General features: G+C 39.1%; 1 protein-coding gene across 8 annotated transcripts in view; it reads left to right on the plus strand.

Annotated features, from left to right (window-relative positions):
• Positions 1-17,566, plus strand: part of RBMS3 (RNA binding motif single stranded interacting protein 3) — a gene marked incomplete at its 3' end in the record, with an annotated part of 697,589 nt that overhangs the window by 657,552 nt on the left and 22,471 nt on the right. For all 8 annotated transcript variants that reach the window (XR_014317039.1, XR_014317040.1, XM_082754887.1 and 5 more), the window contains one exon: positions 763-873. Coding sequence is in view for 6 of the 8 variants with exons in the window: in XM_082754887.1 (XP_082611013.1) it covers positions 763-873 (111 nt within the window). The remainder of the gene's footprint in view (positions 1-762; positions 874-17,566) is intronic.

Consider the following 17,566-nt stretch of genomic DNA (forward strand, 5'->3'; position numbering starts at 1 on the left):
AGGAAAATCAGCTCATCACTAAGGCATGAGTTTACCAATATGGGGCCCTGGGGAGTGGGAGAGCAAAAAATGAGGAATATGAATGACAAAGAAGCTTTCTCCAAAGCTCTGGCATGCCTTTTGTTTAATTTTTGTTTAAAGTTTTGTTCTTGCTTTAGTTCATATGCTGTTTGTTATTAATGTCTTTGTTTTTCATGAGGAGAAGAAAAATGCTTTTAAATGCTGTGTATGTGTTTTAAATGGGTGTCACTACCACACTCGCTGTCAATAGCTAGTCTTACTCAATCAGCTATAAAATGTTATGAGTAAGGGTTCTTAATTGAGACTGGAAAAATCCAAGACAATTACCATAATAGGTTGAAGATCTCACAGACTGAACGTTTTAGAAGTCAGAGAAAATTGGGGACATATGTGTTCTGTCTGTAAGATTGGTCTATATAGGATATGGAAAAATATAAACGACAGGCATTTTGCAATGTACAGTAGCATTCATCATAGAAAGAACATATGTATTTGTTTGTCAGAAGTAATGAGGTAAAAAATGACACTTAATTGGAACTGACATAAAATGGCCTCATTAGTAGTACAAATAATATATGTGTGTAGCTTGGTTGTCAATAGGAACAAAACATATTTTCTCTGACAGATATATTAGTCTCTTTTAAGATTCATGTCAAGTTTTCAGCCAGGTTCACTCACTGAGAGAATGCTGCTTTTTCTTTTAAGGGAAAATGTTGAAGTGTAAATGATATGTGTTTGCAGGGTGCTGTGATAACACCAACAATGGACCACACTATGTCAATGCAGCCAGCAAGCATGATGGGCCCTCTGACCCAACAGATGAACCACCTTTCCTTGGGCACAACAGGAACGGTAAGATCATAGATTATACTATTTACTCTATACTTTGCAAAATGTTAATTGACTGCTGAGTTTCTCAAGACCTTTTCTTATTCTTGAGATTTCAGTCCATCAATGCTTGGTAGTTTAATATTGTTGTGTTTTATTTATGTGTTTATTTATTTTCTCTGTGTCCAAAGATGTCTGGCCCTGTTCAAGTGAACATATCAGTTTCTTTTATCATGACTCAAACACGATGTCCTACACAAACAATATCCCATATTGCTACCTCACGCAAACATGTATCTACAGATACATTTCTACAACCATCATACAGTCACCATTAGGTATTATAAGGAACAGAACTGATTAAGTAGTAAAACAGTAGGTCAACAAAAGTTTCTCTGTACTTAACAGGAATTATCTGTACTAATTTGTATCTGAATATGGAAGTACTCCTCTAAAAAATTGTTTGTTTGTTTTTAATGCAAAATTCCTTGCTTGTGCATCAAGAAAGTTTTATACTGCTGGAAAATGGGAGTTCTGTCTTTGTGATAGGATCTGGCATTCATTTTTAACCCGTAGCAGACAGCAGTACATAGTTTGCTCGAGGCTCCAAAATGTGATTTTGGGTCAAGGTCAGCTGTGTTTCCAGTAAATTATATTTAAACATGCATATTTCAACAGTTATTCTCTCTTTAAGCTGTGTAAGTCAGACTCAATTAACTACTCCAGAGTCAGAGAAAGGCAAAAAATAGTCTTAATAAAAATTATTAAAACTGTCTGAAACTTTACTAAAATATTTTAGTAATACCGGCAGTCTATATACAATATACAGTCATTTACTAAGTGAATTTGTGCATACTGTACATACATATATATTTTCAGGAAAACACTGGCATAAACATTATACTTACACGTCTTTAAGCACATTCTGTGTAATAATTATATGAAAGGTTTGTTATGTACTTAAAATTTGTTTCTTCTATTTCACCACTGTGCTGCTCAAAGGGTTGCAGTAATTGGGGCTACATCTGGCTGGCGGATGGTCACTAAGGTGTTCCCCAGGGCTCAAGTCCTGTTCAACATTTTTGTCAGTGACCTGGATGCACAACTGGAGTGCATCCTCAGCAAGGTTGCCAATGATAGTAAACTGGGAGGTGCTGTTGTCTCCCTGGAGGGAAAAGAGGTCTTGCAGGGGGATCTAGATAGATTGGAGCACTGGGTGATTAGCAACGGCATGAAGTTCAAGAAGGGAAAGTGCTGGGTTCTGCACCTGGGAGAGTGTAATGCCTGATACAGGCACAGACTGGGAGATGAGTGGCTGGAGAGCAGCTCAACAGAAAGGGCTCTGGGGGTGCAGGTCGACAGCAGGCTCAATGTGAGCCTGCAGGGTGCCCTGGCAGCCAAGAGGCAAACTGCATTTTGGGGTGCATGAAACACAGCACAGCCAGCTGGTCAGGAGAGGTGATTCTCCTGCTGTATTTAGTGTTGTGGCCTCATCTTTTAATATTGTACACAGTTCTGGGCTCCATAAAAAGGATGTCAGGGTGCTTGAATGCATCCAGAGGAGGGCAACAAAGCTGGTACAAGGGCTGGAAGGCATGTCCTGTGGACATAAGAGTTGTCAGCCTGGAGAAGAGGAGGCCAAGAGACGAACTTATTCATGGCTCTCTGCAGCTTTCTGAGGAAGTGCCAGTCTCTGCTCCCTGAGAACAGACCCTGAGAGAACGTCTCAAAGCTGCATCAGGGGAGGTTCAGACTGGGCATGAGGAAAAATTTCTTTACCATGAGGGTGGTCAAGCATGGAAACAGGCTGCCTAGGCAGGTGGTTGATGCCTCATGCCTGTCAGTGTTCAAGAGGCATTTGTATAATGTCCTTAATAACATGCTTATTATTGGTTAGCCCTGAAGTGTTCAGGCATTCCTTTTTTTGGTGTTCTACTTGATGCTCATCTATAGGAACAGTTTCCAAGTATTTTTGTTGCTGATTAAGGTACTGTATAAAGCTACATCTTAACAAAGATACATAATCAACTCTGTTAAGTCTTCTCTTCCTGTTCCTATGTTCTCCTTCTCCCTCTCCTTTCCCTCTTTCTTATCTGTTGAATTTAATTCTAACTCTAATGTCTTCTTCCCCCTTTAAAAAAAAAAAAAAAAAAAGCAGCTGTTGAGATCTGAGACTTCTGTATTTATTTCTGACAAATCTTTAATATGGTGGTTTGTTGTTTATTCCTGTTATTTAAAATGTTTCATTCAGTAATCAAAAGAAGTAGGAATTACATCTAAAAGTTAATATAAAGTTAATATCAGCATTTTTCCCCTCTGAGCAGGTTAAATTGTAGGAAATACTATGACTAGTGAGAATTTCTGCGTAATTACCATCATTCAGACGTATGTTTAAAAATTAAGACAAGGAAATGGAAAATGAATTCTGGTGGTGCTGCTGGGCAGTTCCTATGAATTTCTCCTTCTGTTTGACATTTTCATTTCCATGACTCTTGCAGACATTAAGTCTCCCGGTCTTGCTTTCTCACAGTCTTAATGTGAGCTAGGAAATTCCTTGCTAATGTTCTCTTCAGACTTGAAACCAATGTTACTATACTAATAACAAAGCCATTGTAAATGTAGATATTTCTTATTTAGGGAGGCACAAGAAGGACTCTCAAAGGCATGACTGATCTAGTGGGTGATAAAAAGGTCCCGGATTTATTTTACTGTAACTGAAAGTAAAGAAAGTCCTTTATTTTTGTATCTCTTTACACCATCCTATCTTTCAAGGTCACAGCATTCCCTGACAACTTCTTGAAATACATGCAGAGGTGTACCATGTAAGCCTATGTTTGTTATCTTTAAAAATCTTAAGTCTTTTATGGAAAACTTCAAGAGTTAATGATTGATGGGTGTTACAATATCCACAGGCTTTTCATAAATCTCAGTTGACACCCTGTTTTGTTGCATACAGGATTTCTCTTTGGTATAAACACCAAGAGCACCATATTCAGTTAAAGTCCTCATGCAAGCAATATAATCATGGAGCTCCTCAGGAATTCCTCCTGTCAGGAATTAAAAGGAGAACTTCAGAATTTGGGCTGCCAATAGCAATTTTGTTGAATATATTTATCCTGACTTGAAATTGAATCTTGCTAGCATGGCCTGTTCCAGGAAAAAAATAAAATTAAAATGTGTGGAACAAATAGACAACCTATTTAGACATATGATTGATTTAGAGATATTTTTACTTCATTTATTCTGAAGCCTGAATTTCGATCCAGGGAGAGGAGCAATGAGAGCATAACGCCATGACAAATTGAGCCAAGTCCAAAAAATGCTACTGTGAGTACCTCAGCAGGACTAAGTTTTATGGGAGATATAAGACATAGACTATACATTTCTGTTATGAGCGTATTTTTTAATTTTATTCTTTAAAACTGTGCAACAGGGCACCATAAAGAGCCACCAGCTATCTTTCAAGAAGCCAGCCAGATTTTTTTCAACAAACAAGCCAAAAAGTCACAAACAATTTTGCTCAGTGTCAGCTGTAATTCTGTCGCAATTTAATTTAAAAGCTTTGCAGTATGCAAAGCGGTTTTTATTAAAAAGCTTTCACACATTTACTTCCTTAGAAAAGCCATTCTGCTAATTAACATATCATATTTTTTCAGCCAAAACAGACCTCTGTGGTCACTTAAGTGAGAATTGACTTCAAACCCACTTCCAAACTTGCCCATTTCAGGATGAGTGCTGGGTTTCTAAAATATTGCTTCAACAGAAAATTCATTCTCTGGTGAGTAAGCTAGAGAAACAGCATAGAGGCCTTTGCATACCTTATATCTTGTGGGAATTACTCTGGCCTTTGATGCTCTAAAAGAATCAAGTCCAGGTTGGAGGCATTCCAGAGGGGGGGAGACCCTTCACAGTGAAGCATTTTTTAGGCCTTTGGTGAGGAGAGTTACCTGAGTAAGAGCAGGCTCTGCCAATTTCAGACTTGACACCAAGACTTGGATTTAAGTCTTGATCTCTCAGCCCTGAATCGCATGCTAAAACTCCACGGGAATTCAGGGGGCAGTCACCTTCATCTCTCATGCACTTGATTATTTAAATAGTAGGCCAGAGGGGACATTTCTGGCTAAATGCTGGCAAGGCTGCTAACTTACATCAGGGAATGTCCATTTCAGCAGCCAAAGTAGAATAGTTTTCCTGCAGCCCTGCTCACAGCCTTGTGTTATGGGAAGCCTTCAGTCACTGGCCCCAAAAAGCACGAAGAATTTTGTTTAGGAAACCATTTGCCACGAGCAGAAATAAAAAGTTTTCTTCCTCTCTAAAACCCCAAAGAATGCATATTTATTTTATTTTATTATCTATTTGAACATTTATATCCCATCTAATTATCAGTTATTGAATTGCCTGTGTAAAATCAGGCATTGCTGCTACACTGAGCACTTCTAATCAGGAGGATGCACTAAGCTATCAAGATGTCAGACAAAGAGAAAAATTGCAAATCCATCTTTACTTGATCTCACCATCCACCTCACAAAAATGCACATCTGTGGTAGATATTCCAGCCCAAAGGATGCTGTACAGTACAGGGATAAGGGAGGAGGTAATGGACTGTAGTTCATGGCATCTCCTCCCCCTATTCCTATTGCATCTCCCAGTTACTGTGCTTTGTGCTTCATCCACCAAGAACATAATTCCTTTCTGCCTATATGAAAATCAAATTGATTTCTGCCAGTGAAAATACAGTTTGCATTACTGATGAATTGGGAGGCAAGCGTGCTGCTCTGATCACCTCCCCGAATCTGCCTGAAATCTGGAGTTAAGCAGGAAATCTGCCAGAGGGGCAATTTCTGCCTTATTTATATGTATTTTTCATACATACCTCTTCATTCAAAAAGAGCAGAAAGCATTTACACTGGTGGGCTGACTGCGGGCAAATAAGTAAAGAAAAGCTAAACTTAAATTATGTCAAGATTGCATCAAAAAGGCAATAACTCTGAATATTCTGATTAAGGCTGACAATCCAGCCTCAGCTCCTACAATTGTACTAAAATGAAATTTTAATGCCCAGGGGCATAATGCAAAGACAGATAACCAGTTTTAACCTTGAAATTTTTCTTTTGTTTACTAGTTTATTATTATGTATTACTGTAAGGCTTGCTTTTCCTATGTAATATTCATCTACAATTAGTTCAACTATTTAAAAAAGGTACCGTACAGGGAGGATAGGCTGAGTGAGCCAGTATGGGTAGCTTTGAAAGAGCAGCATTAGTATGTGTTTAATAATGTATGGAGGCTGGAATTGTTCCATCATCAGCTTGTCATTCAAAATGTTTCCGATACAGCCATTGATCTGACATCTGTTTCATGGTTTAATAAAGTTGTGATTGATGGCTTGAGTGGATATAATACAAAAACCTTTAGAAATATAAAAACTGAGCCATCTGATCACTGCTTTCAGTCCCTGTTGCTCAGATCCTTTTTACTGCAGCACATACACATTTGGCCATCAACAGCAATAATCCACCTCTTCAATGGAAAAGAGATTTGCTGTATTCTTTCTCCTCCGCTGTGCATTCCTGAAGGAAGTTTTCTGTTCTGCACTTGCCCAGTATAGGTTTCTCTCCCATCCCTGCTGTTAGCATCCATTTCAGATACCGCTTCGGTTCCAGTTTCCTCCAACAGATTGAGGCAGCCTTTGTTAGTCCTCCTTGGCAGAGGTGTAATTCCAGCTTTTTCACTCTCTCTTTCAGGACTGCCTCAGTGTAGTCATGTTTCATCTTCAAGCTTTGAGGCCCACACCAGTGGGAGAATGGGTTGAAGCCAGTTTCTTTTAGTAAAACTGCTAGCTCAACTGTGCTGCCTAATTGTTCTTTACACTTGCAGACAGTTCACTCAGTTTTCAGTTTCTAATCTAGAAACATAATAGGCAACTTATAAAATGGGCTCTTCATTGCACTTCTTAAATATCATCAATAACAACAAAAAAAAATGTTTATTTTTTTTCTGGGTACTTCTGTATTAAAAGTACAGTTCAGGTAGAAGAACTGCAGTGATGCAGTGCGGGATTCTGCTGAAACTGCAAAGCACAGTAACTCAGCTTTCCTGGTCTACAGTATCAACAGAAATCTCTCAGTGGAATAACAGGCTTGTTATGCTAGTACATCAGTCTTATCTTTCACTTTGTTAGTTCTTTTTGTTGCCAGTGGAGCTTGATGATATCTCCAGAACCCTTCAATGGAACAACAAGCTTGTTATAAGTTTTTTATCTCCTATTTCCTTTGGATACTCCACGGTCACCAGTGGTTTAAAATGTCACCTAAAGGCCTCAGCAGAATAACTGCTTTGTTAGATAGGCTTGTGTGGGTTTTTTGTTTTGGTTTGGTTTTAATCTGCAATTCTATTTGCACGTACTTCAGCTACATGGAGCTGAAACACCATCGCATTCCCTTGATGTTCAGAGCCTTGTTACAAAAAGCACTGTCTGTTATTCTAACCGTCTGTCGCAGGGTCCCTAGGGAGTTATGGGGGGAAAGTTTCTTTGCAGTCTTGTGCCTTTCACATTATCAGGTGTTAATCTTGAAGCTCTTTTATTTTACTTATTGACTGTGTGGAAAATATTGGACTGAACCCATTGCAAATGCAGTTAGCGTAGTTCAAACTGCTTGAACTGAATCCCTGACCATTTACTCAGCCAAGGTCTAGGTCAAGTGCAAGCGATTAACACAGTTGAGCAATCTGTGGCAGGAGAATCATTTAAGAAGGAATTATTCTGGGAATTATTGGGAAGGAGAGAACAACAAAAGCATTGTTGAGGTTTATAAAAAACAATACCTCCTTCTCCCCCCTCTTCCCCCTCCATCTTTAAAGGCAGTCTCCATTTGCCTGATACATAGAATCACAGAATGGTTTGGATTGGAAGGGACCTTAAAGATCACCCAGTTCCAACCTCCCTGCCATGGGCAGGGACGCTTCCCACTACGTCAGGTTGCTCAGGGACTTATCCAGCCTGACCTTGAACACCCCCAGAGATGGGGCATCCACAACTTCTCTGGGAAACCTCACCACCCTCTGGATAACAAATTTCCTCCTAACATCTGATCTAAATATCACCTCTGTTAGTTTAAAACCGTTACCCCATGTCCTATCACTATCTGCCTGAACAGAAAATTGCACTCTATCTTTTCAATAATCGCACTTTAAGTATTGGAAAGCCTCAGTGAGGTCTCCCTGGAGCCCTCTCTTCTTCAGGCTGTACATCCCCAGGTCCCACAGTCTGTTTTCATAGAAGAGGTGTTCCAGCCCCCTGATCATCTTCATGGCCCTCCTCTGGACTCAGTCCATCAGACCCACATCCTTCTTGTGTTGGGGGCCCCACACCTGCATGAGTGCTTTTGCTGAGGACTCCTCGCCGCTCTGTGAGGTGTCATCTCCCTGCTCAAATCAAGGTTAGCCCAGATTCCCTTTCAGAGAAGGATCCCAGCTCCCTGATTGGGGTGATAAAAGTTAAAACAAAGGAGCAGTGGTGAAACAGCAAAGCAAGAAGTATCAACCAAAATGGCCATAACTAATATTATTTCATTTTCATCATCAGACAAATGCAATTCATAGAATTAATTTGCAGACGACTTCATGTCTGTGAACTAGAATATTTAGAGGCTGGTTTCACCACTGTTTCTTATACATGGCAATTGCTTTCTCTTCTGTGATTTCCACAAGTGCCACCTGGTGATACTTTGAGAGGGCAATGATTATGTAGCTCAAAGCTGCCTCTTCCAAAGCAGTTTGTTATTTAGTGATAGCCATGCACCGTGTATAAAGTGAACTTTCTTATTCTGCAATAGTAAATAGAAACTGAAAGGCATAAAACCTATGGTATATGGTGTTACAAGGGGGTGGTATGCAGCATATCACCAGAAGATTCACCTTTAGTCATACTCCCAAAACCTGTTCATATGTCTTCTCTGGATGAATCAAAAATGTGAACTCCTAGCTTTGCTAGCTCCTAGTAGGTCATTTCCTAAATGCTTTGAATGTTAAAAAGAAAATGGAAGTGTATAAACAATGTATGTTCGTGTGAAATTGCATTGATACCACAAATAATATGGGAGGTCTGGATGAGAGAAGGTTTGTTTAGTTAAATTTGATTTGGTTTTAGTGATTTGGATAATATTTAGCTGAAAGAGGCTCTGTATTAGCAAAAAGTAAAGTAGGAAAGAAGAACAAATAATAGGTTAAAAAAATGACAATAATTCTAGGTTTGTAACGTCCTGCCACACCTGCAACTGACAAATGCAACAAAAGGTGGGAATCAAAAGTACTCTAAATGTCAGGTCTGTCATCTGTATTTTCTTGATGTGTTTCTCTTTTGTAAATGTGTTTTCAGTTTTGTAATCAAGGACATAACTCTTTGCCTTATTAGGATGAAAGTTCTTTTTGTTTCCTCGTCCGTGTTTAAAGTAGGCTCAGGTGAATCTGGCAGAAACGATGAATATGACTTTCCAGAGAAGTGGTAAATCCAATTTATCAGTAGTGCAAGAAAATCCTATGGGGCCTCTGTAGTCCAAGAAGAGTTTGAAGATCTTAGAGAGGTGAGGTTTGTTCTGCTAAAGTGTGATAATGTGAAAGGCAAGAAGTGTCTCCCAGAGGTGGTGCTTCCACAGTTCTGCTCTGCCAAGAGCTGGGAAACACTCCTGTGGTCGTGTCTCTGCAAAGTCCAGGTACATGACAATTGAGCTGTAAGAACAAATGCAAGTCCTGAATCCTTGAAGGGGTTACATCCTCAACTAGAAAGAGCAACGTGACAAATTACATGGAAGAGTGACTACCGTTTGCTTAGCACTGTTGCAGTCCTTCATATAATACCAGTTCTGTCTGAGATGAGGTACTTGAATTATAGCAACATCAATCACAGACACTGTAAACTCCAGAAAGAAAAAAAAGGGGCATGAAGGTGATAGGCAACAGTAGCATACAACACAGCACAGGTAGCTATGTGAAGGGCATATATGGGAAGGAGATGGTTTGAATGACACTAACAATATAAATAAGGAGCTGAAAGTAAAATTGAGAAAATGTAACTTCAATATCTTGAAGAAATTTGTGATATACCAAGGGCTAGCCATTGAAATGAATTTGGCAGAGGTCATCATTCGGGACATCTAGAATTCATCTGTGACAAACACCTTAATATGTACTGGTGGGATTTTCAGGGGCTGATACAAAAAGCAGTGGCCCAACAGACATTTTTATCTCTAACCTCTGTTTTTCTTTGCAATGAAACATCGTCATTTCAGTTCAAAGTAATGAGAATAACATAATTCTTATTTTCTATTCATTTAAGTGTGAAGAATTCAGGAAGTTTTGAAAACTTCAGAAAATATTTATTTAGTATGATACATGTACCAAGACTCAGACATGAGCTGTGCATCAAAATATCATTTTATTTTCAATGCCTGAAGTTTGCACAGTAGAGGAGTAAACATGCTGCAAGTAACCATTCACACTGTTCACTTAATAAAAAAATAAAATAAAACACTTGAGCAGCAACCTTTGAATTATATTCTCAGTGTTGTTTTTTTTTGTTTTTTTTTTTTTTTCATAAGGATAGCTTCACTTCCAGGAGCACTAAGACTTCATAGAAGCACTAGATTAGGAGTGCTGCAGTGTTTCTGAAGGTGACACAATGCCATTCCATACAGTGGAGTTGAAAGTGGGTTTAATTTGAATGATTTTCAGTGCTATTTATATTTTAATGGCAGTGGCATAAATAACATAACCTATCTGTTGGGCAAAGGCCTGGATCTGCAGATGCTCACAAAAATAACGTCCCATTGAATTTCACTGGCTTTTCCTGCAGTGTATCCCATTGAACTTCAGTGCACAGTGCATTTTACAGTTAATCCACATGACTTATCAGGTGGTTGGCAAGCTGATAGCCCAAAGGTTTAAACTTCCTCTAAGACAAATTGCCAGTGTTTTGAGGTATCTTTCTTATTTTCATCCGGAAAGAGCAGCCTGTACAGGGTTCATTCATTTGTGAAGCAAGGTTAAATGAAGGAGCTAAAGGTACAGTCTTCATACACTGCGTAAGACACTGGTGTCCTGTATATATAGCCTGAAGTTCTCAAAAAAGGGTAAGCTTTGTTCAAATGATTTACAATTCCATAGGGAGCTGCTGATGGCAATAACCTCTATGCCCTCAGATGGTATTTTATTATTTGTGAGTTATGGGCGATTCTGTGTCAGTGCTACGGCACTGCAGAATCCTCTTGCTCCTAAAAGACTCAATTTGGGAGGCGAGCTCTGCTATAACTAATATTTACTATGAAACAGCTCAGTCAGCACATTTCATTAAACTGTAACAAGGGGTTTGAGAGCAGCTGCATCGAGTGAATTTGGGAGTTTGCTGAATTGAGTTGTTTTTCTAGCAAGGTAAATGAACTGTTGAGCACGGCAGATTTCTACTGTGTGGCAGATGAGAGCTGCACCATGTTGGGATGGGTCCAGGGGAGCAGTCGTATCTCAAAGAGGCACAATCCTTTTCCAGTCCTATGGAGGACTACTCTATCCTCTGGGATTCATTAAGGCTTTTGAATGTGATAGGCACACCTGTGTGCACCCAGTTTTGCCTTTTTAATTTTCACAGGTTTTATATTGCAACAGCCAGTTTCCTGAGAGCCTAGTTTGTAAATGTCCGACTTACTGAGCATTGGCCCGTCTCAATTCCCCGTTTTCCTATGCTGAACGTGTTTCTCTTGAGGATTTCCCTCAAACGAGTATAATATTTCTAAGAAGTAAACTGATTTCACTGATGCAAAAATTTCATCCTGTATTTTCTTGCCTGCCAACCAATGCTATGCACAGGGTTTACAGAATAGGCCAGATATGTTATGATTCCCCAACTGATTTTACAACCGCTTTTTTTTTTGTATCAGCCACTAAAGCACCTAACTATTCCTCTGCTCTCACATTGTTTACCATGATTCTGCTCTGCTACCAACCCTTCCCACCTAAAACACCTGCACCGGGCTCAAAAATGAATGTATTTGGTCTAACTTCAATGACCATTTTTGACAGTGCTAATTAGAGTGATAAAAATGTAATAACGAGCTAAATTGAGTATTTGGCTATGATGCCACTCCCACAGATGTTATTGCCTGGTCTAGCCATGGAGTCCAAATTGGTGCTCAAAAATTTAGTAGCCCAATTTTATAGTAAAAACTTCTGCTGCCTTTCTTGTAATGTGCAGTTGCTCCTGACTAGCTATTAGTTGGGCTGATTTCCTTTAAAGATAAGACTTTTTTTTAAAAAAACAAAAAAAAAAAAAAGAAAAGAAAGTTTTTGCTAATAAATGGCTGCTTTGCCAAGTTGCCCATAATTTGATTTATTTTATTTTAATGGAGGTGTTCTTCTTTGATATAAGAAAAACAATATCTTTTTTCATTTATGCTTTCTAGAAGATTAGTCATATTGCATATTCATGGATTTTATTAATAACTAGAAAACAATGCAATTGGCAACACCTTCAAATTTCCTTGATGTGTTACAGGGCACAGGGAATAGAAACAAATATAATAGAAACAAATTCCACTCCCTGTATGGATATTGGTGTAAAAAGGAGGTTTCCTTGCTTTATTTGTATAGCTTGTGCCTGAACTATGGAAAGCAGAAGACCACTGACCTTCCCAAAATTTCTGTCCTTTGTTTCAAACTGAATGTAAAAGAGCTGGAAATGAGAAATGATTGATGGAAAAGTTTAGAGTAATTAACTGCAACAGAAGGCAAAGAAAAGAGTGATACATTTCAAGGCTTATAAATCCACCTTTTCTTGTCATTAATTTTCATACAAATGTCATGACCAGCCTTCCATTTTCACGTTTTCCAAAAAGAAGAATATGGCTTAAGTATCATGACATTGTCTTGAGCTTATTTTTAATATTAGGATTTTTATGTTTTTGCATACATTCTTGGACATGTATTCCAAGGAGTGGTAATATATGATTGCAGTTACAAGTCTGGCACAGAAGTGTGAAGGATTAGTGCCTCTGGCCTGTAATTATCCCACAGAGATTTTTGCAGACGGTTAGGCCTTTTGCAAACGAAGAAATTGCAACACTGGCTTTTAGTTTGAAGAACTTCTTTTGTAACCAGTTCAGCTCGTGTAGCTGTGGAGTTCCTATGGAATCACTTTAACCCCATCTACACATAGCGTACAGATTTTGGCCAAACATCTCTTGGATGGCTCAGTGGCATTGCTAATGCAGGCAGGGCATTCAAGGCAAAGTCCAGATTCTCATCATGATGGACTACTCTAAGCTGTTCTGGTTATGGCAGCTGAACTAACTGGCCCCTTTTACTCGTTAAGAAAAGTATACATTCTACCAATTTTGGTTAGCTGTGGTTTTACTTCCTACCTCTTCAGTGTGCCTAGCATTGAAATTCATTTGATTCTTACCAAATAATCTCATTTGAGATTTGACTCGTTAACTGACAGTATCAGGAAATCCCCTATAATAATAATAGAAAAGATCATAAACTAAAAATTTGCTGTCAACCGAATGTTCTAAACTCCCGTGCCAAAATGCATCATGAATGTCAAATATATTTTGACATTTTTATTTCCTTGAGTTCAGTCACAGTATGGACAGCTGTGTCTTGGTGGTTGTATTTTATGGCTTTAATCTCGCTCTGTTTTCATCTTCACGCTCTGTGTAGTCTTTCTCATGATCCGTCACAACAAGCAAAAAGTTCCAGTCCTGAGGCTAGGATAACAGTTAAGCAGATGCTGTTTCAGTTCACAGTGACAATTCCTTCAAGGCCATTGGGGGCTATTACCACTGGGCAGGCTCGCCGAATCCCCTCTACCCACCCACCCCCATCCTGAGATTAAATTCATTGCCCCTGAAATCAGCCACTAAGTGAGAGGAATCTGCAAATGCCCTTCTACAGCTTCATGAATAGCCAATTTTGCACTTTCTAAATGTTAACAATGCTAATATATATTTTAAAGTGAGGCTTGGGAACTCAGTGTAACCCTTATATGTCAGCAGTGATCCTTCTATGTAAAGTAAATCATGCAAAGTCCTATGGTTTTAAAGGTGCTGGTATAAATTTATTTGATAGAAAAATGGCCACTTCGTCATCTTTGTCATATTATTGGAACAGAAAATCTGCCATGCAGTTAGGACTTTCTCCATTGCAAATATTTGCACAGCACTTCATCACTTCATATCTTTTTTTTTTCTCTCTCTCTCTTTTTTTTTTTTTTTTTAATTTGAATAGAAGGAAAACAGAAAGGGAAGGTTTTGCAGATCCACAAGAAGCGATGCAAAATGAAGATGTCCGGGATGTCATGGATGTTAGGCCGTGTTCCAAAGTCAGTAGTGTATCAAAGAACCTGAAAAGACAACCTAGTCTAGAAATAGATACTACTAGGACCTCTTGGGGAGAACAATTCTCTAAATGCTCTGTAGCTTTTAGAAAAGGGCAGGCAGGCTGTTTTCACCCATCCTGCTTGCTTGCCTGTACAGGCTGAGGTGCAGTTGTGCAGCACTTGTTCCTTTCCACATGGATGGAGCAGAGAGATCAGAAAAGTTCACTGATAACTCCTGTTAGGACCCACGTCAAATGTTTTAAATGTATGCCTTTAACAAATGCTAGAGGTTGTTGGATTTTGGTTTGATAGCCGTAGATGGGCTTTCTCACCTGTGATGCTTATTTTTTTCCATGACTGTGTGTAGCATCCGTGCCTCATCACTGATGACATTTAAGGGAATCTCTCAGCATTGCCTCCTGATGCAAGGAAGGGTGAGAGTTGTTTTTCAGATTCTCAGTCCCGGTGTTGCTTGTGACTATTCTGTTAAAGTAGTGTTACTACCTTTTCTTCTGTTGCCAGGTGGATCTATTTGAAGCATTCCCAAGTGTCTGCGAAGAAGCATAGAGGAAAGCCAGGTGTCCTAATAGCAATTCGGGAGAGTACAAGAGACCGTCTCGTCTCTCTGTTGTCCTTATCATTTGTTATAGTTTTCCCATCATTGACAGTAATACTTCATTCACCTGTCACATCACATTCCACTTGGGAGGATGTAGTATGTTAAATTTTTTGTCAGTTTTAATATTGAGCAATGATTTATGATATTCAATGAAATTAATTTATTACAAATAATGTCTGGAGCTCTAACTGTGTGTTATGACACATTTGAAGGATCTTGTCCTCTCTTAGAACACCCATCTATTCATTTCATTTGCCATTTGGAGTATGTATCGTGTAGCATTTTCAAGCTGTACCTATGCAGCCATTTACAAAGGAATGGAAAAATGTCTCTAAACTTTGTATTTCACCTAGGTTAAAAAAAAAAAATCTGTAAAGCCAGTTGTGACTGAGACTTTTCTCTTTTCCATTTTCCCTTTTCCCAGCCTTGCTTTTCCTTATCTTGAATTTGCCCTTTGGCCAAGACTTCACCATGGTTTTGAGCTGAGTGTAAGGTCTGAGAACACCTCCCTTTCTCCCTCAGTCTGCTGCCACCCCATGGAAGCACAGCTCAACCAGGCAGCATTGTCACGCTCGTGAGGGACACAGTAATGCATTGCCTGGATGGGAGCTGACAACGCTCTGAGAAATATGACAGTACCTCTGCCCTTGATCAGGCTTCCCATTTGAAAGTTTTCATTTTGGTAATTACATCCTTCCCAGATCATAGCTGGAGTCATTGATCATACTAATATCATTATAACTGATTCCTGTAAGTCACCTTTTAAAGACACTTTCTATGGTTTCTTTCCCCCCTATATCTTCTTCCTCTGCCGTCCTAGGATAAGACTTCTTCTGTCTACTGTTCATCTGATTGATTAGAAATGCCACATACTTCCTTTACGTATGGCCTGGTAATATACACATCACATTTCTTCCCTTGGGATCTTAATCAGAACAAGTAATGGCCTTTAGCTTTTCTCATTAGCAAAATGGAAAAGCACCATACCCAATCCATTAGAAATACAGCATTGTAATATGAGCTTATAGAAAAATGGCTGCATGCCAGCGGACATGGAGTGAGTTTACCTTAAAGGATTTTCAGAAGAATTAAAAAAAAAAGTCACCCTTTATGCCTGGCAAGCGAACGTTTTGAGCCATAACTTATCACACCTGCCTGTCAGGCATTTTGCTGTTACTCCTTAAGTGCTGTTTGGACAGCTCTGTCATATAAAGGGCATTCATAAAGAGGAAATATGGGTGTTTGTACTTGTATTTATGTCTTCCCCAATGTTGATTCCCTCCATGGATTATCTTTCTCATATTCCATCTCTTATCAGAATTTGAGGGGGAGGGAGGAAGTTGGGGAGATTTTGTTATGTTTTGCTTTGCTTTGAATTTTTCACATTCTGTGAAATAAGAACAAGAACAACCATAATGGCTTACTTGTCTACCTGCCATTTTCCTGAGAATACTAAATACTATGCTTTTTTTTTTTTGCTTTTTTTTTTTTTTTAAGCCCTGCCTGAAACTGTTTACAATCAGTACACCAAGAGTGAGGACAAGAGGTGGTTTTTTTGTTTGTTTGTTTGTTTTCCACTGAAATGGATTGCTTTTCACTTGGCCTGGACTTTATTAGCCCAAGGAAATGTAAATTCATACCCTAGTATTTGTGCTTATGTTATCCAGAACTCTAAGGAGGTGTTCAAGCACAGGTCTGTACAGATTGATAATTGCATCAAATTTGAATGTATGTGAGCTGACACAGTCTCCTTTGGAAAGCCAGAACTGAAGGAATTCACAGAACAGCCTTGGAATGCTACAATTTTGCCAGCACTGAAGCACATCTGTTTTACTGGCCCCTTCAAGCATTGCTAATGTGATTCGAGGGAAAAAAAGGGCACTGAGAACACCCATAAAGCTGTATTTTAGATAATGTGTTACGTTGAGTGGGTGCTCACTTTTTCTTAAAAAACAAAAACAACTCAGGTTTCCTAGGTCTTAAGTTGCTCCCCTGTACAAAGTGGGAATCAGAGCTGAAGCATTCAGCTAGTATTCTTGATTGCTTCACTTATGGTTCATCAGCTGTGCTGATCACATTTTCCCAACAAAATAAAGTATCTCAGTACAAGGTAAAGAAAATAGTGCATGGAAATAGTGTGAAAGACATGCAGTACTCAAAATGAGCGATATTCTAAAGGGACATCTTTAGGGAATTTAAGTGGGGAAACTGCTTAGACCACAAAAAAAGAAAGGTTAAGGCAAGGAAGGATGACTGCTCTTTGAAGTATCAGGCATTTTTTCCCCTTCTTTCATTTTCCATTTTTTTCTTTTTCTGTTTTATTTTACTTTTCAGTATTTTTCTCTCCCCTCCTCCCCTTGGATGAAGCAATGACAAAGTGGGAGAGCTTCTGTGTTTTTACCACAAAATCAGTTCAGGAGTTCAACACCGTAAGCGACTCATTAAATTGTAGACAAGCTCATGACATGGCCATATAGTTCAGCCCCCTTAGCCAGCACCCTGATAAAAGGCAAGGTTTCTGCTTTGGTTATGCAGCCCTGGAGCTGATGCGCTCTGATGTTTCAGAGATCCTCCCACAGCTGATTAACCGGCTTAAGGACAGGCTCTGCAATATTCTAACTCAGTCACGCTCCATCTGTAGGGCATTGACATTAATTTTAAGGGGACCTTTATCCCAACATAATTTAAGGATTTTGCGGAGGGCGAGAAAAAAGAAGCCCTCACAAAAATGC

The sequence above is a fragment of the Aythya marila genome (assembly GCF_965140915.1).
Source record: "Aythya marila genome assembly, chromosome: 2".
Lineage (NCBI taxonomy): Eukaryota > Metazoa > Chordata > Aves > Anseriformes > Anatidae > Aythya > Aythya marila.